Raw genomic sequence first — 23312 nt, 5'->3', positions numbered from 1 at the left:
CAGCACTTTGAATTTGGAGATGAAATAAGTAGTAATGAATTTTTTCCAAGGGGCAGGGTCATCTGCCTCATATGGTCCTTGGAAACATGACCTTCAATTTGTTCCAACATTTTGCAGCATTCTCCTAATTGATCAATCAGTGGTACGCATCGAGCGCTTACTTTGTGCAGAGCACTGTATTCAGAGCTCAGGAGAGTACAGTATAGCTGAGTTAACAGGCACACACTGAGCTTACAGTGCTATCCCTTCAAAAAGCTCTAAGGAAAATGGGTTCCCAGGTGCTCGCAAGCACAATTGTTCATGCTCTGTGCACCTCCAAGTCCCCTCCTGAACCCCTGCAGAAACCCTATTCTTCTCCACACTACAAGTTTCCATTCTTCGCCGGGTCAGCCAACTGTGGATTCTCAGTACCTGTTTTCAAAGTGTTGAAAGTCGACATGGGCGCCTGCAGGACCGAATGCAGCATCTTCTGGTGGAGAATTTTGGAAACGGATATCAGGCTGTGCACCAGGGGGAGTCCACGGAGGAACCCCAGGGCAAGCAAGGTGTCTGCTACCCCCACATAAATATAAAACATGTAATAGGTGCTCGTGTTGGTGACGATCACGGCGAACCAATCGAGTGTGCTCGTGTGGTTTAGATTACTGGTGGAATTCATTCTTGAGGCCCTGTGAAACACAAAGGAAACTGTTACTGTGAATGAATGAACCAGGAGGTTGGAGATAGAAGGAGAGCAGCCAATACCAGGCTCCCTTATGCATTTCTTGGAGCAGGTGTTTGGAAACGGTTTGACCCAGGATGACACTGTTTACAGATTTTTAATCTTACCATAACTGTGATTGTGTTTGAGCTCATCTCCAGACTGTAAGCTTGACGTGGGCATGGAATGTGTCTGTTTATTTTTATTTTGTACTCTCTCAAGTGCTTAGTACAGTGCTCTGCTCACAAGTGTTCAATAAATATGATTGAATGAATAAATGAAGTGCTTATTTTGTGCCAAGAACTGCACTAAATGCTGGGTAGATACAAGATAATTAGGTTGGAAACGGTCCCCGACCCACATGGGGCTCAGAGTCTAAGAGGGAGGAAGGACAGGTATTTAATTCCCATTTTACAGATGAGGAAACACAGAGAATCTACGTGACTTGCCCAAGGTTACCCAGCAAGCAAGAAGTAGAGCTGGGAGTCAACTAACACCCAGGCTTGTGTCCTTTCCATAGGGTCATGCTGCTCCTGTCCTTCCAAAGAGCAGTGGAGACTGTATAAATGACCACATCCCATGTGGGTAATAGGAATTGCTACAGTAAGGACTGAAGGGGCAAACTGAAACACAATGGATTTAGGACATATTTTCCATGAACGATCTGGGTTTAGGTGTGGGCCAAGTCCTCACAATTCCCACCCTCCCCCTCCCCATCGTCCTCTGGGCCAAAATGGCAGTTTGCCTGGGTTCCCAATTCTCCCCGGGGGGAAATTCTGGAGGGAGGTGCTGCAGCACCATCCACCTGAATAGGGAGTACTACTAAATCACTACCCAACCGCTGAAACAGACACCCGTAACGTCTCTAAGCAACATAACAGTTTCCTCTGCCGCAGAAAGGGTGTGTCTACATTAGCTTTTGGAGTGGATCCAAAAATGCAAAAACACTACAGCCTTGGACTTGCTCCAAAAGAGCTCACTGCAGCTAAACCGAAAATTGAAAACGCCTTCAGGGGACCATGGGAAAAGCACAGTTTAGTGAGGTCAAGCAATTTTCTTATTTAGAAAGGTCAGGGCAGACGCTTCTCAAGAAGATCACTTAAAGTTCGGAAATTAACAGTCCCTCTGCTTCCGATTATTGCGCCCATATAAATATAAAACATGTAATAGGTGCTCCCTGACCTAGGGCACCCTTCCATTTTGGCATCACCAAATTCCCTCCCTACCTTCCTAAAAAGACACCTCCTCTAGGAGGCATTCCCTGATTTCGAAGCTCCTTGAAGGCAAAAATCATGCCTACCATTATACTTTCCCAAGAACTTAGCACAGTGCTCTGCACAAAATATGTGCTCAGTAATTACCATTCATTGAGTTCTCCACCACTTTGCTGCTCACCTCAGTCACCTAAGCCACTCATAACTTATCTGTTTGTTTGGGAATTAATTTATTTAATCGACGATATTTACTGAGCACTTACTATTTGAATAGCACTGGACTAAATGTTTGGAAGAGTACAGTACAACAGAGTTACCAGACACATTTCCTGCCCATAATGGGCAGCGCACTGTACAAAGAGCTTGGGAGAGTATATTGCAACAATCAATCAATCAATAACGTTTGCTGAGCACTTACTGTGTACAGAGCACTGTACTAAGCTCGTGGGAGAATATGCAACAGAGTCAGTGGACACATTTCTTGCCCACGAGGAGTTTGCAGACTGGAGGGTATTAACTTGGGTTTTTTTTTTTTCCTATCTGCTCTCCTACTCTTTTAACTGTGATGTATTCATCCATGTATATCTGCTTATCTTCCCATTAGAGTGCAAATTCTTAAATTTCATTTATTTACATTAATGCCCGTCTCCCCCTCTAGACCGTAAGCTCATTGTGGGCAGGGAATATGTCTGTTTATTGTTATATCGTACTCTCCCAAGTGCTTAGTACAGTGCTCTGCACCCAATAAGTGCTCGATATATACGACTGACTGAATTAAAGGGCAGGGCTATACCTTACATTTTACAAATACCACAATTATTATTTTCATTATTATTACTTTTTCTATGCTATCCCCAAGCTTTGCGAACACTCTAGACTGTAGACCATAGAGTCTAGACTCAAGACTGTAAGCTCCTTGTGGGCAAGGAATGGATCAGTTATATTATTATACTGTGCTCTCCCGAGGGCTTAGTACAGTGCTTCACACACAGTAAGTGTTCAACAAATGCAATGGACTGACTGACTGACTGAGACGGCACTGCTCAGAGCAGGCTCTCCATCAATACTGTTGATGAAAGCTGATAAAAGCCAAATATATTAACTTTATTACTAGTAATAGTAGTAATAATAATTGCGGTATTTGTTAAGTGCTTATTATGTGGCAGGTACTGGTCTAAACACTGGGGTGAATATGAACAAATCAGGTTGGATACAGTGTCTGTCCCACATAGGTCTCACACTCCTAAACCCCATTTTCCAGGTAAGAGAGGCCACAGAAATGAAGTGACTTGCCCAAGGTCACACAGCACAGACGTGGTGGAGTCGGAACTAGAATCCAGACCCTTCTGACTCCCAGGCCTGTGCTCTGTCCACTAGGCCATGCTGCTTCTCATTATATATACAAATAAGGCTGGACCCAGTAGTTATAAAAATGTTTTAACCCCGAAATTGTCACAGGAGATCTAAAGAATATCTCCCAGTCAAGCATGACCAACTCACCCATCTTTGAATAAACACAGCCCAACCAAAGACGCAGCCACCTGCAGGGGAACAATATAGATAATTGTTTTTCATTTGCAACGTGTTCTTTTACAACTCCCCTTCTCCCCAGAAAGCACACATTCTTTTTCCCCCCTCTCAGCAGCTGTAATGATTGTTCCATGCAGCATTATTTGCAGTGAGAATACATCAAGTGAATGGAATTCCAACTTCACTGAAGTGAAAACTTTTCCGACTCCCATCCCTCCCTCTTCAGGGAACATTCAGTGAACTTCATCAGGAGAGTTAGGGTGACGGTTTAAGTTGCAAACTACATTTTTCACTGGGTGATTAAGAGAAGCTTGCAAAAGCAAAAATTCAGGATGGAAAATCAGTTTACATGATATGTTACGGCAGTTTGTTAACAGGATTTTTAAAATGAAAGCCTATATGCAATTTAGAACACTCTCCCATGATGCTAGGGATTGGGTTTAAGCTCTATGTTCTCACAACCCTAATACCTTAACTCTTTGCAGTAAATTAAGTAATCGGCCTGTTGAGTGCTAAAAATATTTCATAAGTCACATAATTTCTCCATTCGCACCTGGAAAGCAATCCATTACCAGGAGAGATGAGATCAATAACTATGAGCCGGAATAAAAACCTTTCGGCTCGATGTGAAACAATGACAGGTATTTATTTTTTTAAAAGAGCAAAGATGAAGGGTCACTTCCAGGCATTGGTCATTAGTGTTTCCCTGTCTTTTGTGATCTCTTCTGGGGAAACCTGTTTATTTGACCAAGGAGAACTACTCTCACCCTGGCTTGACTGAAATGCAGGCATGGTTCCACGGTCCATTTGATAATGAGAGGGTCCTGCCCTCTGCCCTCGCATCAGTATCCCCATGAGTTAAACCCCCCTAACCTGATCTCGTAGTTATACAGCACAGTTAGTTACACAGTGAAAGTGACTGTGGCATTGCACAACTGTTCTGCTGATGACTCTACCCAAGGATCAAATAGCAAATGAATGTAGCGAAGCTGCTGTGACTAAAAATAGACTAAAAACAAACATAAAAATAGGTGAAAGCCCAATAGATTGTGCTTGATGACTCCACCAGTAACACTTCCGTCTTGTAGAGAGCCTTCCCACCTACCACGGCTGCAGTGTGACAGCCCAAAATCCTCCATTTAAGAAGCCAAAGACAGATTTTGGACAGAGGGAATCCAGGCGCTGCCGTTAATACAGCCAATTACCCGGTGGCTTTATCTTTCTATATCTTCAACTAATAGTGGGAGAACCCACGAGCCCATCACAATTCTTTCAACCATTCACATGTTCTCTTAGAGTACAAGATGGTCTCTGGAACTAGAAGATAGTCTCTGTGCTCTGAATATAAGTTCAGTTTACCCCCCCGTCTTCCCTCTGAAATACAGGCTAATATCTACTCCACCCAAAATCCAAGGAAAGAAACAGAGACTTGGGATAGGTGAGGGAAGGATTCCCTCGTAGTGCCATTTTGGCAGAGTTGGGAATCTAACCTGCTGTGGTTTACACTCACATTATCTACTTAATACCTCAGAACCTCTGAGACACCATCCTAGTTAGGAAAGCTGTGAGTTTTTCCAGGCTCAGAAACAAAATACTGGGGAAGCCGTAAGCGGTAGAGTGCCTGGGTATTGAGAAGAGGATGGAGAATGAAGAACAGAGATGTGTGGGAGGCTAAGAAATGACACTCTCCTATGAATCAATGCCTTACCATGGCAGATGAGTTTGTGTATGCTAATGAAGCTTAGAGCTATGCTATTGGGACATATTTTCTCATCAGGGTTACCCCTAATGTGAAGGTCTAAGCCGAAGCATCAAAGTGGATTCACCTGTGCTGGGCGGCTGTGGCATGGGAAAGAGTCAAAGACTGATGATCAAGTGATCAAAATGTTGATCAAAGACAATGGCAGAGACTCAAATTTCTACTGCATGGAAGAAGGCAATGGTAAACCACTTCCGTATTTTTTACCAAGAAAACTCTATTGACCACATATCAGAGCGACTACAGATGATGATATGAGGAAGAAGATGTGTCCATGGAGTCGCCATGGGTCAGAAACGATCTGAAGGCATTTGACAATGACAACAAGAAATGAAAAGTCCATTTACTGAGTCACAAAGGAATTTGAATGAAATACTGAGGACCAATAGATTGCATTACTAGTATTGTTACTGTACTGCTGCTGTATTCTAGCTCCTCTCTGGACTGTAACCTCACTGTGGGCAACAGATATTTCTACCAATTCTAATATATTGTATCCACGCAAGTACTTCGGGCAGTGCTCTGCCCAAAGTGCTCAATAAATATCATTGGAGCAGAGGAATAGAGCCAGGGAGACCCAATATCGACACAAGTTACTTGTCATTTCACAAAACATCCAGGGGCCAGTTTGATGCTCAGAGACAGGTCCCAGCAGTATCAAAGTACAATCTTTCATTTGCTGGGACAATTTACAATCACTTTGCCACTTTGATGGTTGTGAAGAAACACATTATGAATAAATGGTTGCAGAATTCCCTGACTGCCCATCAGAAAGGCTGCCCAAACTCAGATCCTAGGCACAGCTGTTCTTTGACTTTTAATAAGTTATTTCCATATTACTTCCATCCAATAAAACCTGATATCCCATTCAAAGTATTAACCAAAAAGTTAGCTTTGGCCTAACTAAGATTTACAACTCCTTTGGCCCAATATCTAGAGTCAGATATTGGATGAGAAAAGAAAAAAAAAAGGAACCAACTCCTTTTTCCATTGCTCTCCTGGCCCTGTGAGGATGAATTACTGAGATTTAACATCTTGATAATAACTGATCCATCCATCAATCAATTGGTAGCATTTATTGATTCAGTGTTCAGGGCCCTGTACTAAGCACTTAGAGAACTACAATAAAATGATTAAACAGGATCCCTGCTCTCCAGGAGCTATCAATCTAGTGGGGGAGACAGATCCTTAAACAAATTAAGGTAGGGGCGGCAATAGAATAAAAAAAACATACACATAAGAGCTATGGGGGATGTAGTAACTAGAGTGCTTTGGTGGCATGGCATGGCTGAATTGGCAGTCGTTGGGGATGTATAAAATGAGGAGATCAGAGGTTGCTCAGCGAATGTCTCCTGGAGGAGAAGTGCTAGGGCATGGGCTTGGATTCTAATCTTGGCTCTGCCACTTGTGTGCTGTGTGACCTTGTGCAAGTCAGTTGACTTATCGGTGCCTCAGTCATCTCATCTGTAAAATGGGGATTAAGACTGTGAGCCCCACAGACTGTATTCAACCTGATTAGCTCATCTCTATCCCAGTGTTAGTACAGTGTTTGGCACAAAGTAAGTGCTTAACAAATGCCATTAAAAAATGTGATCTCAGAAGGGCTCTGAAGGAGGGGAAAGCTGTAGTCTGTTAGATGTGAAGCAGGAAAGGGTTTCAGATAGGGTGCAGGACACGAATATAAGATCAGTAGTGGGAGAGGAGAGCATAACACCAGATAATTTTGCTTAAAAGGCACCAAAAGTGCAAGCTGGGGTGCAGTAGGAGAGGATTGGCTAATTAAGAGGGAGACAACTGATTGAATGTCAGGAGATTCTGCTTGATCAGAATCATTTGAGGCTTTCAAGGAGTGAGGAGAAGGGTGCAAAAGGATATTGTAAGCAGAGTGAAATGCAAATTGGAGAAGGGAGAGACTGAAGGCAGGGAGATCAGTGAGGAGGCTGATGCAGCAGTCAAGCAGGGATATGAACAATGTGGCCCTTTAGATGAAGAGAAAGCTACCGATTCTGGAAATGCTGTGGTGGAAGAACCAAAAGAATTTGGCAACAGATTAGGTTGTGGGTTTGAGAAACAAGGGAGGACTGCTGTAGGATTAGAACAGAATAGAAGAAGTTTGGCAAGGAAGAAGTCATTGGTGACCATGACGAGTACAGTCTCAGTGGGCAAAACATGACTGTAGACTTCCAATAACTGTGGTGTTTGTTAAGGGTTTACTATGTGCCAAACACTGGGCTAAACACTGGGGTAGATACAAAATTATCAGGTCGGACAGTCCCTGACTTGCATGGGGCATCATAGTTTCAGTAGGAGATCATAATGGGAATTCAAGGAAGGGTAGAGGAGACAGAGAGTGTACACAGCCTATGTGAGAAGTTTGAACAAGAATGGGAGGGGGCAGATAGGGCAATAACTGGGTGGTTTAGTGGGGGTCCAGATAGGATAGGAGAGACACAGATAGGATTTAAGTCACCATCAGAGAGCGAGTGGTTAAAGATGAAAGGCAGGAAAGGAAAAAGGATGATAGGGTTTGGTGGATTTTAAGGTGTAGGTGGATGGGGTCAATTTTCAAAAGCAGGTGAAAGCTCTCCTCCTGAGAGATAGTCAAGAAGGACGAAAGAGCAGTTAGGGGGGTGGGAGGGGGCTGGTGAGGTGAGGAGATTTGGGGAAGCTATGCCAATGGTTCCAGTTTTGTCAACAGAATGGAGGGTACAATTATAAAGGTTGAGATATCGGGTGGGGAGCACTTGGATACAGGAGGGATTTAAAGGTCTGGATTAGTAAGTAGGGACATGGGAGTCAGTCAGAGAGTGGTACTGAGAGAAGAGAGGACAGAACTAGAACAGGCAAGGATGAATTTAAATTGGCAGAAGTCAGCCTGGTGCCTAGATTTTTATCAGCAGCTTTCCACAGCATGAAAAAGGAGTGTACGGAACACCTTGGGGAGGTGGTCCAGGCCTGGGGGTTTGGTGGTACAAGATTGACCGAGGCACAGGGGGCAGGGGGATTTGAGTTGGGTGGAGGTGTGGATTAGGAGGAGGTTGGGAAATAGGACATGATGGCCTGGGATAAATGGAAAGGGGTCTAGAGATCGGATCTCTGTGGGGAGAGAGAGGTCTGGTGGAAATTCACTTCATAGGCCTAAGATATCAGTTGGTTCAGGGATCTAGTCGACAGTGGGCCAACGGAGAGAAACTTATGGATGTAGAAGGGAAAGTTAGGGTGTCCAAGAAGGCAATCAGCACATGGTTTATCCAAATATCCTTGTGCCACTGTCAGAGATAGACTCCTGGGCTGGTTGGGAGATCAGTCTGACTCAAGAATGACATTACTCTTTGACTGATGATTTTGTCATATTTATACCAAGAAGGTACCTGGCAATTCTTAAAATGACATTCCACTGGACATTAGGGTACATATCACTAGGCTACTTGGCTACCCCAGCAAAGGCAGCTGGTTTCTTGAATCTGAACTAAATTAATGGAAATTCCTTACCTTAGGCTTTAAAGCACTCAATCACCTTGCACCCCTCCACCCTTTCCCACACCACCTAACCTTCCTGCTCTCCTACTACATCCCAGCCTGCATACTTCAATCTAATGCCAACCTACTCACTGTACCTCAGTCTCATGTATCTCGTCACCCAACCCCTGCCCACCTCCTAGGTCTGGCCTGGAACTCCCTTCTGCTGCACACCCAACAGGCAATCACTTTCCCCCCCCGCTCAAAGCCTTATTAAAAGCAACATCTCTTCCAAGAGGCCTTCTCCCACTAAACCCTCATTTCCTCTTCTCCCAATCCCTTCACTATTGCCCTTGCACTGCGATTTGCACCCTTTATTCACCCCTCCCTCAGCCCCATAGCACTTATGTACACATCCACAATACATTTTTATTAATGTGTATCTCCCCCTCTGGATTTTAAGCTCACCGAGGGCAGCGAACATGTCTACCGACTCTGTTATACTGTATTCTCCCAAGCACTTAATACAGTGCTCTGCACATAGTAAGCACTCAGTAAATACGAGTGACTGATTGATTGGTCTGATTTAAAAGACCGGGTCAGTTCAGGTTGCTGTTCAAGTGAGAGTATTCTCAAACACCAGGTGAAAGATCCCAACTGGGAACACTGGGATATCCATCACTTCTTTGCCTTCTCTAGCAGCAGTGACTCTTCCTGGGACCCTGGATTATTCACAGCTGCAAAAGGTTGGGTAGGTTTTACGTGTGTCAGAGGAAGCAGCATGACCTAATGGATAGAGCATGGTCCTGGGACTTAGAAGGACCTGGGTTCTAATCCCAGCTCTGCCACTTATCTGCTGTGTGACATTGGGTGAGTCACTCAACTTCTCTGTGGTTCACTTACCTCATCCCTAAAATGGGGATTAAGACCGCGAGCCCCACTTGGGCAGGGACTGTGTCCAACCTGATTACCTTATATCTACCCCAGGACTTAGTACAGTGCCTGACACACTGTAAAGTAAGCGCTTAACAAGCACCATAAAAAAAGAAGAGGACACGTTGATCTCTCTTTATGGAGCCCTTTGGCATGGCCGTGACAGATCCGTGACACTAATTCCGAAGACTTTTGTGGGAAAGCTCTGAGTAATTGCTGGCTGGGAGAGAAAACCTGCCATCAGCACCTCCCCAGTGAGCCAAGCTCAGGACTGCTGTTTGAGCTCTTAAGAGAGATGCAAGGCAAGGACACTGTAATGGGATAAGGGAGCTATTCACAGGGATGATTCACAGCATAAAACAATTGACCGTTAAGGGTATTTCAGCTGGACCTGCTGGTCACTAGAATGCCACATTAGGTGTGCTGTGTCTACGGCACTACAGAGGACCTGCAGTTGGTGGCGGCCAGAGAGGGCTGGGGGAAGGAATGCTGTAGCCTGGAACGCCCTCCCTCCTCTATTCTGGCAGAAAATGACTCTCCCCACCCTTCAAAGCCTTATCGAAGGCACGTCTCCTCCAAGAGGCCTTCCCAGGCTAAGCCCTCCTTTCCTCCTCTCCCACTTCCTTCTGTGTCACCTGACTTGCTCCTTTTTATTCCTTCCCCCACTACCAGCCCCAGAACACCTGTACATATCTTTAATTCATTTTTTCATATTAATGTCTGTCTCTCCCTGCTCACTGTGGGCAGGGATGGCGTTTGTTATCAAGTTATGTTGTACTCTTCCAAGTGCTTAGTACAGTGCTCTGCACACAGTAAGTGCTTGAGAAGCAGCGTGGCTCAGTGGAAAGAGCGCGGGCTTGGGAGTCAGAGGTCACGGGTTCTAATCCCGGCTCCGCCGCTAGTCAGCTGTCTGACCTTGGGCAAGTCACTTAACTGCTCTGTGCCTCAGTTACCTCATCTGTCAAATGGGGATTAAAACTGTGAGCCTCACGTGGGACAACCTGATCACCTTGTATCCCCCAGCGCTTAGAACAGTGCTTTGCACATAGTAAGCGCTTAACAAATACCACAATGTATTTATTTAATAAATACGATTGACTGACTGACTGAATGTGCCATCTCTGATGTTGCCCAGGCCATTGCTCTGCCCCAGTTTCCGGGGCAAAACCGGGGCGGTCTCATTCCCTCTCCTGCCCTTGTTGCTGTTCACACCTCCCAGCAGTTCCCATTCACCCTCTGGTGATCTTCTGTGGGTGGATGGGGCTAGGGAGGTGGAGGTGATAAGGTGGGGATGAAGAGAGGGAAGATACAGGGGTTGTGGGGAAACAAGGATGGAAAGGAGTGCAGAAACACCTTAATACAACCTGGATGGGACACTTGTAGCTGATCTACTGCATAGTGTCACAGAGAGAGAGGGAGAAAAGGAGAGAGGGAAAAAGAGAGAGACATAGAGAGAGAGTTTATCTCATTTTACAACTGTATAAATACGACAAACTTGTCCCCAGCCTCTAGGGCCTATATGGAAATGGACATAAAATCAAACTGGCCTCTTCTTTCTGATCACCCTTAGTTTCTATTTGTGGGTGGAGCAGTAGGCAAAGACTGGTTTGCCTAGGATTGGAATAGGTGTGGCTCTGATAAGTGGGAGTGAAGCCAGAGAAAATCTCTGTGGGCCTGCAGATTTCGGACCTATCTGACGGGATTCTGTAAAACGGCTACTAAAGCAGCGGAGTGTGCTGGCTTCATTTCATAAATGCATAATCCCTGAAGGTGGGGCAGCGGCTCTCACGGAGAGTTGTGAAATAAACAGGGCAAGTGGATCTCAACTATGGGCCTGGTCTAGTTTTCCACCTTCCCACTGATTTCCTTGCTTTTGGACTTTTTCTCTGGAGCTTTCTAGTTTCTTTTCTTTCGGCCCTATCTGTTTGAACTTGATTATCTTTGCAAGTACCAGGTTTAATAAAAATACGTCAAAGATCTTCTTGGTTTTGTTTCTTTTCCTAGATGTAGAATCTGGTTAACTTGTAAATGAACCAAAATGAGAATTTCCCACTTGGAATTACAGAGATTACTGATCACCATAAACAAGTTGCATCAAGACTAGTATAGAGACTTTTAGGAGCAGCCATCTGGGAGACCTCCCCCTCAGCACACCTGGTGAGCAGCAATCAAGAAAGGGAAAGCAAAATTTCACAGACATTTGGATACCAAAGAGGCAGACTTGGAAACAGGGAGGCCTTTTGGGGACAAATAGTGTAGCAAGGAGTTATCCTTACATGCAAAGAATGTGGGAGGGTGTGTTGGGCTTGTACTTGTCTCTTACCATATTTTTACAAATTTAGATGACCTCATGTGTAGACACACACGGATACACACGGTTAAAATTACAATCTCACTTCCATCTTGAAGTGAGGAAACATTAAGAACTGAAGATTCTCACCTCAATCAAAAAGATGACTAGGCACATCATTAGCACAAAAATCAACTTCTTGTGAATGGTCATGTATCTGAGATATGTATTCCATGTGGTCACAGAAGTCGTGCTCTCTATGTCATCAATAAAGCACTCCTGGAAAGAATGGATAAAACCCAGTTATTTTCAAGGAATCAATAATGACTGTAGTATTTGTTAAATGCTTACTCTCTGCCAAGCACTGCTGAAATTACATTACAGTCGGATCAGACACGATCCCTGCCTACATTGGGACTGTGGTCTGAGGTAGAAGGAGATGGTCATTTCATTTTACAGATGAGTAAACAGTGGCACTGAGAAGTTAAGTGATTTACCCAAAGTCCCATAGCAAGCAGGAGTCAGAAGAACCCAAGTCACCTGACTCCCAGGCCTAAGTTCTTTCCACTAAGCTCTGCTGCTCTTCAACATGGTATTGCACTTCTGTAAAAGCCAAGTTTTAAACTGGAGAAGCAGCATAGCCTAGTGGAAAGAGCATGGGCCTGGCAGTCAGAAGACATGAGTTCTAATCGTGACTCTTTCAAATGCTTGCTGTGTGACCTCGAGCAAGTCACTTAGCTTCTCGTGCCTCAGTTCTCCTGTGAGCCCCAGGAGGAACATGACCTGTGTCCAACCAAATTTACTTGTATCTCTCCCAGCACTTAGAACAGTGTTTGACATATAATAAGAGCTTAAACAAATAACATTAAAAAATGAATGAATAGAAATCTGGGGACCATAAATCAACTGCAGCTTGCAACCACACTTTATTTCAGACATCGACTAGGCTTATATTACGTATCTGAATCAATTAAGAGATAATAATAATAATTCATTATAATTATGGTACTTGTTAAGCCCTTGCTATGTGCCAAGCACTAATCTCAGCTTGCAGGTAGATACAAGTTAATCAGGTTGGACGCAGCCTCTGTCCCACAAGTCGATGTAGGAAGGAGTAGGATTTAATTCCCATTTCACAGATGAGGTAACTGAGGCACAGAGAAGTTGAGTGACATGCCCGAAGCCACACAGCAGACATATCGTGGAGCCGGTTTTAGAGCCGAGGACCTCTGACTCCAAGGCCCAAGATCTCTCCGTTAGACCACACTGCTTCTCAAGAGATGCTATCAAGCAACTTCTGTACATAACAAAAATTATGGGCAGTGATTCAGATGGTCATCCATTTTCCTGTGGAATGGAGCTCTTGACAATGAAATCCCTCAAAATCCACCTGAGGTATGAGGTCACAGTGAACTCAAAATGGAATCTGAGGTGGGGTTTGGAGTTTTACTACCAATCCTATCCTTATTCCTCATCAGGCCTATCCCGCCTCAGGATAAATCTCCAATGGTCTAAAACGCTCTCTCCTCAAGGGGTGGACGACACAGTGCTCATTCCAGTCATTTCTGGATGAGACCACCATTATGCTGGAGGACGGAAGAAGCTAACCCAAAAAAGGAGAGGCAGAGGACATTCACACGAGCAGAGAAAACATCCGCATTCAAGGAGGACAGGTAAGAAGTTGACCTTGATGCCTGTGTTTCCTGAAGCCTGAACGAGTTTGTCACTCCCATCCTTCAAGAGGCAACTCACAAGTTGAGGTGTGAGAAATCGATTCAGATTTCAGTGGAACTCACATTTGAAAACCTTCTTCCACAAGGCAGTCTCCTACTAAGGCCAAGCTTCCTTGACCTCCAAGCCTCTTATCTGCCGAGGCTCCCACAATATGGTTAGGCCAGAAGGATCATGCCAGAGATTTTGGGGAAAGTTGTTAGTGGGATATATCTCCACAGGAAGATGTGCAGGGAGAAAGTATCAGAAGGTTCAGGTTAGCAATCCCTCTCCCTTCTGCGTCATCTTTGCCCTTGAATGTGTACCCTTTATTCACCCCACCTTCAGTCCCACAGCACTTATGTACACATCCCTAATTTATTGCAATATATGTCTCTCCCTGTAAGACTATAACCTCCTTGTAGGCAGGGAACATGTCTACCAACTCTGTTATAGTGCACTTTCCCTAGCACTTAGTACAGTGCTCTGCACTCGGTAAGCACTCACTGAATACGATTGATTAATTGATTGTTAGCCATGTAGTGGGATCTTTGGGAGTCCAACCCAAACCACAAGGCTGGGCAATCATCTCAAAGTTTGCCCAAGCCTCCTATTTTTTGTAGGGTACTTGTCAAGCATTTACTGTGTGCCAAGCACTGTTCTAAGCTCTGGGGTGAATATAAGTTAATCAGGTTGGACACAGTGAGTATCCACATGGGGTTCACAGTCTTAATCCCCATTTTGCAGATGAGATAACTGAGGCCCAGAGAAGTCAAGTGACTTGCCGAAGTCACACAACAGACAAGCAGCGTGGCTTAATGGGTAGAGCATGGGGTTGCGAGTCAGAAGTACCTGGGTTCTAATCCTGACTCCGCTACATGTCTGCTGTGTCCCTTTGGGAAAGTCACTTAACTTCTCTGTGCTTCAGTTACCTCATTTGTAAAATGGGAATAAGAGTGTAAGCCCCCAAGTGGGACAGGGACTGAATCTAACCTGACTAACTCGTATCTACTCCAGTGCTTAGAACAGGATTCGGCACATTGTAAGAACTTAACAAGTACCCCAATGATCGTTATTATTATCATTATTATAATTAAGTGGTGGTGCTGGGATTAGAACCCAGGTCCTCCTGATTCCCAGGCCCTAGGCAATGCTGCCTCTGTGATCTGGCCGGAGTTTCGCATGGAGCCGGGCCAAAGAAGGCCTACCTTTAAATCTTCCTCGTTAATCTCCTCGCTGATTTCCAATCCGCTGTCTTTTGAGAGGCGCCGGGAATAGATATCCATCTCCGACATATTGGACTGAGGGGCCACGGACATCTTGCGGGCCGAGGCGCTGCCCTTCTTGTAAAGGCTCGAGCCTTGGTGAATGGAAGGCCGGGTCATCAGATTCAGGACCGACTGCCTCCTCCGGGCTCGGAGCACCGGCCCAGGGTTTAGCATGTTGCTGCGGGGGAGGATGGCCTCTCCTGGCTCACTGTCGGGTACCAGGGAAAGCTTCCGCTCCGGCGGCTCGTCCAGGGTCTCGTCGATGCAGTTCATCTGGAGCGGAGCCTTCTGGACCAGGGAGAACTTCCGGATGGAGTTGAGCGGGTTGAGGATGGAGTTCTTTCTTCTTTCGCCAAACTCTCCCGTCTGCTTGAACGACTGCTTCTTAGTTTCATTCCAGGAGCCGGCGGCATCGCCGTCCAGGGAGAAACGCCGCAGGGTTTCCGTCAGGATGGAGTTTCTCCTTTCGGCGCTGAACTGGTCGAAGGAGTCGTAGCCCATGAGCTTGGAGCTGAAGTCTGGCCGCAGGTTCTGAAGTTCTGAAAACGCGCCGTAGAAATAGCAACTGCCTTCGTGCAGAATTAAGATTTTGTCGGCTTTCTTCAAGTGTTCCATTTTGGAAGTGACGAGGATCCTCGTTTTATTGGCCATAAGCTTGCAGACACAGCTTGAGGGGGAAAGGAAAAAGGGGGCGTGGGTGAAATGAAAGTTTTCCAGTAAATAAGATGTTCATTCACCAGTTCATCCTGAGAGTTAGCAATTGCCTTTGCAATTTTGCCTTTTGCTAAGATGGCGTTCATATTCTAAATGTTTTCTCTTACTCTCTTTCAATATTCCCAAAATATCCCTCTCTAAGAAGCAAGTAGCTGAATTAATAGAACTATTTTTAGATTGTTCAAAGAGAAAAGTTACAATTTCAGAAGATATTTGTTACCCAAGTGCCTCGAATTGCATTCTTAAATGCTTTAATCGGCAGTAAGTAGTTAAATTCTCAAGAGTACATCCTGAAAATATTCTGATTTGCATTCAGATAGGGAGGGAAGGAAGGAGGCAGAGGGAGGGAGGAAGACGGAGGGAGAGAGAGAGAAGGAGAATGGAAGGGAGGGAAGCAGGATTACCAATTGATAATCAAAACTGGGAGGTGTGCCTGGGGAATCATCCTACTTGAGGCCTAAATAAGCTAAGAAACCATCAATTTATTGAGCACTTACAATGTGCGGAGCACTGAATCAAGCTCTTGGGAGAGCACAATGCAATAGAATTGGTAGGCATGTTCCCTGCCAACAACAAGTTTACAGTCTAGAGGAATGAAGTCTTTTTATTACTCCACTGATATGAACCCATATAGGTTCGCTCCCCTAAGAGCAAATCGCTTTGAGATCCTTCAACGTAACTGCTCCAAAGACCCAGCTAATCCTCTGTTGACCCCGCAGGCATGACACCTGACACTTTGTCCTGAGTTCAGCAGGGGCACTAGGAAATTTGGAGTAGCAGTGAGGTCGGTGTCCCTTTAAGCACCCTCCCCATTTGAATGAAAGTTTTGCTTCATCGGCAGACTAATTCAAGGATCAGAGAAGCAACTTTGCCTAGTGAATAAGAGCACGAGCCTGGGAGTCACAAGGATCTGGTTCTAATCCCAGCTCCGCCACTTGTCTGCTGGGTGACCTTGAGTAAATCACGTAATTTCTCCATGCCTCAGTTACCTCACCCATAAAATGGGGATTAAGACTGTGATCTCCATGTGGGATCTGGACTGTGTCCAACCTGATGACCTTGTATCTACCCAAGTACAGTGCCTGGCATATAGTAAGTGCTTAACAAGTACAATTTTAAAAAAGTAGTCATAGAAAATAAACCCGAGAGCCTAATTCTCCCAGTGTCGCAGCTTAATCCCTGGTGGTATCGTAGGCACTGTAGGAGGTTTATTACATCCCCTTGATTCTATTTATTGCGATTAAGTTGTCTTGTTTCTGTCCATCTGTCTCCCCCGATTAGACTGTAAGCCCATCAATGGGCAGGGATTGTCTCTACCTGTTGCCGAATTGCACGTTCCAAGCACTTAGTACAGTGCTCTGCAGATAGTAAGCGTTCAATAAACACTACTGAATGAAGGAATTAGCTCTTCTAGAAAGACCAGTGGGTGTGGGTGGGTAGGTGGGTGTGAAGCTTCTTGTAGCACAACCCTTCAGGTGGCACATACACTGCCACAATGCAATAAATAGTCCCTAGAGGTTGGAGACCATTGCCCTTGAACTTGGATTTGTTCCCTTTATTCACCCTCTGACCTTTATTCTCTCTGACCTCCCTCCCTTCCTCCTCTCTCGCCCCACTCCAGTCTATTCTTCACTCTGCTGCCCGGCTCATCTTCCTGCAGAAACCATCTGGGCATGTCACTCCCCTTCTTAAACAACTCCAGTGGTTGCCTATCAACCTCCGCTCCAAACAAAAACTCCTCACTCTAGGCTTCAAGGCTCTACCTCACCTTGCCCCTTCCTACCTCTCCTCCCTTCTCTCTTTCTACCGCCCACCCCGCACGCTCCGCTCCTCCGCCGCCCACCTGCTCACCGTCCCTCGGTCTCACCTATCCCACCGTCGACCCCTGGGCCACGTCCTCCCGCGGTCCCGGAACGCCCTTCCTCCTCACCTCCGCCAAACTGATTCTCTTCCCCTCTTCAAAACCCTACTTAAAACTCACCTCCTCCAAGAGGCCTTCCCAGACTGAGCTCCTCTTCTCCCTCTACTCCCTCTACCACCCCCCTTCACCTCTCTGCAGCTTAACCCTCTTCTCCCCCCATTTCCCTCTGCTCCTCCCCCTCTCCCTTCCCATCCCCTCAGCACTGTACTCGTCTGCTCGACTGTATATATTTTCATTACCCTATTTATTTTGTTAATGAAATGTACATCGCCTCGATTCTATTTAGTTGCCATTGTTTTACGAGATGTCCTTCCCCTCGACTCTATTTATCGCCATCGTTCTCGTCTGTCCATCTCCCCCGATTAGACCGTAAGCCCATCAAACGGCAGGGACTGTCTCTATCTGTTGCCGACTTGTTCATTCCAAGCGCTTAGTACAGTGCTCTGCACATAGTAAGCGCTCAATAAATACTATTGAATGAATGAATGAATTCACCCCACCCTCAGCCCCACAACATTATTACAACCTGATTAACTTGTATCTACCTCAGTACTTAGAACAGTGCTTGGCACACAGTAAGAGCTTAAGTACCATTTGCAATAGTAGTAATACATATCTGCAATTATTCATTTACATTAATGTTGTCTCCCCCTCTAGACTGCAATTTCTTTGTGGGCACGGTACATGTCTCCTAACGCTGCTACATTTTACTTTCCCAAGCACTTAGTACAGTGCTCTGCACCCAGTAAATGCTCAATAATTATGATTGATTGGAGTCACTGCATCTCCCAAATTGCCTCACTTCTAGAGAAAGAATAACCTGAAGCACTGAAAAAACTGGGCTGAGCAATTTTACAATTGCAATAATTTTACCTCCTATCAACACAGATCCTGTCCCAAGGAGAGCAAAGAACCTCAGAAACCACTGTATTATTTTTTTTTCTAACCTAGGGCTCATAATAAACCAATAGCTTGTTCAGAAAACATACCTTTCAAATATTTCCTTTTCCGTAAGCACATCCAAGTAGCCAAAAGGAGAGTCTAGGAGATATAAGTCAGCATCTTTGTACACTGCTCTGAAAGAAAAAGGGAAATCAAAGTAATTTCCTTAGATAATTTCAAGTATTAAAGGGTCATTTACTGTGAAGTCTAAGCTTGTTGTGGGCAGGGAACATGTCTATCAACTCAGTTGTACTATACTCTCCCCAGCATTTAGTAGACTGTTATGTGCACACTAAGCGCTCAGTAAATACCACTGAGAGACTGACTGACTCTCAAATCTGGGGGAGGGTCAGTGTAGAGAGTAAAAGTGAGTTAAAATTAAAATAACTTTTTCTGACTTGTTTCCAACAAGGCAAACATCACAGTGGTGGTAGTTTACAATTTATCGAAAAGCTGCACACTGAATCTGAACTTTCTACAGAATTAATAATATTGTTCTTTTAATAGAATGATATTATCTCCAAAAAAAGGAGCTCCTCTAGAATGTCTGAGCTGAACAATAGGAGAGGGAACTCACAACACCTGACAATTCAATATGAGCTGATCATAATGCTGGCTGCAGAAGAATCACTACACATTATGTTCTTGATATCTTCAACTGTTAGTCAATTTATAACTTCTTTGAACAACTGAAGCACATTGGATGATGTGTGCTGGGTTATGGCGTTGGCATTTTATTGATGTTTCTTAACTTCCCAAAGGAAGGTTTATAAAATGAGGAAAACCCTATTGCCGTGGTGTTATAAAGTCACGATCCTATGGCATGCCAAGAATTGGGCTCATTTCTGAATCACTTTTAAGCTTTGGAAGAACAGTAAAATGCTAAAAAAAAATTAGGAAGAATATGAAAACTTTCATGTAGTTTACATTATTATCTAAATATGTTGAGACATTCCTTACTCAGAAAAATCTACCTATTAAGCCATGATAAGTAATGATGATGATAATAATAATAATAAAAGCAGTGTTGACTAGTGGAAAGGGTACGGGCCTGGGAGTCAAAGGACCTGGGTTCTAATCTACTTCTTGTTGTGTGACCTTGGTCAACCCACAATTTCTCTACTCTCCAATTTCATCTGTAAAATGGGGATTACATTCCTGTTTTCCCTCCTCCTTAGGCTGCGAGTATTGTACGGAACAGAGACTCTGTCCTTCTTAATTATCTTGTATCTACCCCAGCCCTTAATCCAGTGTTGGCTCAGGTAGCCAGAGCTTGAAAGAGATAAGACTGGGCCTCTTAAAACTCAGACAGTGAGATCCCCTCTTCAAAGCCCTAGTGAGAGTTCACCTCCTCCAGGAGGCCTTCCCAGACTGAGTTCTCCCTTTCCTTCTGCTCCTCCTCCCCTCCCCATTGCCCCAACTCCCTCCTTCTGCTCCACTCCCTTCCCCTCCCCACAGCACTTGTGTATATTTGTACATACTTATTACTTTATTCATTAATTAATGAGGTGTATATATCTGTGATTCTATTTATCTACTTCGATGGTATTGATGCCTGTTTTCTTGCTTTGTTTTGTTGACTGTCTCCCCCTTCTAGACTGTGAGCCCACTGTTGGGTAGGGATTGTCTCTGTTGCCAAATTGTACTTTCCAAGCGCTTAGTACAGTGCTTTGCGCACAGTAAGTGCTCAATAAATACGATTGAATGAGTAAATCAATCAATGAAACGTTGAATACATTCTGCCCCTTCTCTTTTGAGACATTTTGATCAGTATTTTCCACAGATTCTGAATCTATGAGGAGGATGGAAAGGACCGGACTCATGGGGCTTGCTTTCTTACAGGCCCTATTGATATTGGGACAGTGAAGGATGTTGGCATTAATGAGGAGAGGCAGAGAAAAGGAATAATTGTGGATTGTCAAGTGGAATTCCTGTGAATCCTGTTCCACTTCCAAATAAGCAAACAGTTCTTACGCTACTTCCATTCTAATCCATACACAGCATTTTCTGCAGCAAAGATAGGATTCAGGGTGCCTGGGAAACTTGCAGCAATTCAGTGGATTTAAGCCCAGTTCCCTGGCTCCAGAGCATCGAACACAGAGCTGAAGAAAATTTTGGAGAGCAGTCACTGTGCTTAGTGAATCAACTTTGATTGCTTTCAGCTCAATCAGTCATGTTTATTGTGTGCTTACTATAAGCAGAGCACTGGACTAAGCACTTCAGAGCTCGGTGATAAGAAATCAGTGATCAGTTTCAGAAGCCAAGGCCAAGAACAGGGCTAACCTGCCTCTCTGTCTGCTACTCGACTTCTCCCACAACACCCCAACTCACATGCTTCGTTCCTCTCAAGGCAACCTATTCACTGGGCCTGGTTCTCATCTCTCTTGCCAAGAAACTCTTGATCACACCCTCCCTTCTGCCTGAAATTCCTTCCCACTTCACATCTGGCAGACCACTGCTCTCATCTTCAAGACCCTTTTGAAAACACATCTCCTTTAGCAGGCCTTCCCTGATTAATCTCCTGCTACCTCAGCACTTCCATGTCACCTAAGCACTTGGGTACAAACCTCTCCCTCACCACCCCAGCAGCACTAACATGCATATTTTAAATTGTGTTACTTTCTGAACCTGCAATTTATTTTAATGTCTGTCTCTCCCACTAGATTGTGAGCTCCTGAAGGGCAGGGATTGTGTCTGCCAACGCTACTCTATTCTCCCAAGTGCCTAGTACAGTGTTCTTCATAGAGTATGTACCCAATACATATGATTGATCGAATGACATGGGAACTGGTAGCCATTCATGGGGTTCAGCAGTTCTGACTAGATAATAATAGTAATAATAGGACTTGTTAGGTGCTTACTATGTGCCTAACACTGCTGTAAATGCTGGGATAGATACAAGTTAATCTGGTTGGATGGCACTGATTTTGGTACTTTTGCCCAGAGAAAGTTATGGAAAAGTTTGGTCCCCAGAACTCGAGGTACCAAATCGTAGGATACCGGAAGGGACTGCCAATGGCAGTGGCAGGTGTGGGATGGGAAGAGGATGCCCTTTTATGCTGTTTTCTTTTTGCACCTCATTGATTCCTTAAGCATCACCTTTGTAGTCCTTCAGCATCTCTGTCAATAGAATATCTCTTATACTTCTCTGGTGGGTGATTCTAAATTCCAAAAGGGAAAGTGCTGCAGATTTTCAATCTCATCCCTCCCCATCTTGGAGCAATATCGTACTTTACTGTTTATCAAATCTTGACCTACAATTCAACTCAAGAAATATTCTTCACCAGCAACTGGTCCGGCCGCCTTGGCAATCTTGCAGCAACATGCCCCACTTTGCCCCAAGTGTCATTTCAAACACCCGTGACAACCCTCCCTCAACATGGAAAGGAAGGTGGGTTTCCTTCTCGGGAACTTTGCTCTTAGCAGCAAATCAAACGCCACCTGAAATACTCACCTGGCTAATGAAATTCTGGCCCGCTGACCTCCACTCAAGGTGATGCCACCTTCCCCCAGGACTGTATTATCTTTTTCTGCAAACTTGGAGATTTCCTGTAACAAAGGAGTGCAGTTATGGTTAAAGAAAGACAACGGGAGAAGCTTGCCATATTAGAACTTCATGAGAAGTGGAGATGTTCAAAAGGCTCAGCATGGTTCGGGAGGAAGAAGATCAAGCCTAAAAGGGAAATGTAAATCTCAATGTCCTTGAAATGAGACTGGACCTAAATACAACCCGGTTGGGGGCTGGCATTCAAAGGAAACTAAAATGTTGGTCTACACACTTGGTTTGAAGGTCATTTCCTGCAGAATGTGGTCATTCCTGTGGATGGACTGAGGAAGCAGTCAGACAGCTGCATATGTCTGCATTTTTTAAGAGATGAAAATTGCTAAAGAATTATTTGTAACATTATTATCAGCCTAACCTATTGATCAATAGAGCTAAAGGGAATGAAACTGGTGATAAGGGATTTCTGCTTTTTTCTTGGGCTGTGGTATTAGTCAGAGGGCTCCCAGAATTAGTTGGGAGGCTTCCAGGGAGGTAGGGACAACTGGCTAAGAATAGTGAGTAGGGAGGAAAAGGCATGAAAAAAGGGACAGAAATGGAATCACAATGAGAGATTGACAAGAAAGACACACTGACATGGGAGAGACAAAGAGCCCTGCACAGAAACAGAGACAGAGAAGAAAACAGTACCACAGACTTACTGACACAGACAGAAATACAGTCAGAGACAGACAGATATAGGGGAAGCAGAGGCAAACAGAGACTGAGAGAGACAAAGGCACAGTGAGAAACACAGATACAAAGAGAAACACAGAGAATAGGCCAAGGTAATAATGAAGACTGAATCCTGTGTATGTTTATGTTATGTGACTGTGGAGGAGGCGTGTGTCTGTATGTAGCTGTGGGTGAGGCTATCTCTGCGTGTACAAGTGTGGATGTAGGTATGCATATACGCATGTGTCTGCATGGTAGCATGAATATGTTGGTGAGTATGTAATTCCATGGGTGTATGTCAATATTCGGTCTATATATGTATATGAATTTGTGTAGAGCCTGTATATATCAGTTGAATTCAGCTGTGTTTAAGATTGCATTCAGTTGCATTTTGTGTGTGCAGATCCCTGTGCCAATTTATGTATTCATTAATTCCATCATATTTATTGAGCTTACTGTGTGCAAAGCACTGTACTAAGCGCTTGTATGTCTGGTCACGCAACCCTGGTGAAGGCCCCATACTCAAGCACCCTGCCACCTCTAGGTCCTTTCTCCATTTATATGAGAAGCAGTATGACCAAGTGGATAGAGTATGGTCTCGGAGCCAGATGGATCTGGGTTCTAATCCTGACTCTGGCACTTGTCTGCTCTGTGCC

The 23312-nt window shown here is 44.6% G+C and overlaps 1 protein-coding gene across 2 annotated transcripts in view; it reads right to left on the bottom strand.

The window, feature by feature from the left end:
* The window catches only part of CFTR (CF transmembrane conductance regulator), a 188949-nt gene that overhangs the window by 54350 nt on the left and 111287 nt on the right, over window positions 1–23312 (bottom strand). For both annotated transcript variants that reach the window (XM_039913194.1, NM_001242734.1), the window contains 6 exon segments: window positions 21895–21989; window positions 18488–18574; window positions 14804–15530; window positions 12036–12164; window positions 3415–3455; window positions 412–668 (listed from right to left, as the gene is read on the bottom strand). In XM_039913194.1, the coding sequence (XP_039769128.1) occupies window positions 412–668; window positions 3415–3455; window positions 12036–12164; window positions 14804–15530; window positions 18488–18574; window positions 21895–21989 (1336 nt within the window).

The sequence above is a fragment of the Ornithorhynchus anatinus genome, chromosome 10 (assembly GCF_004115215.2).
Source record: "Ornithorhynchus anatinus isolate Pmale09 chromosome 10, mOrnAna1.pri.v4, whole genome shotgun sequence".
Classification (NCBI taxonomy): domain Eukaryota; kingdom Metazoa; phylum Chordata; class Mammalia; order Monotremata; family Ornithorhynchidae; genus Ornithorhynchus; species Ornithorhynchus anatinus.
This window is presented reverse-complemented; position numbering and strand designations above follow the sequence as displayed.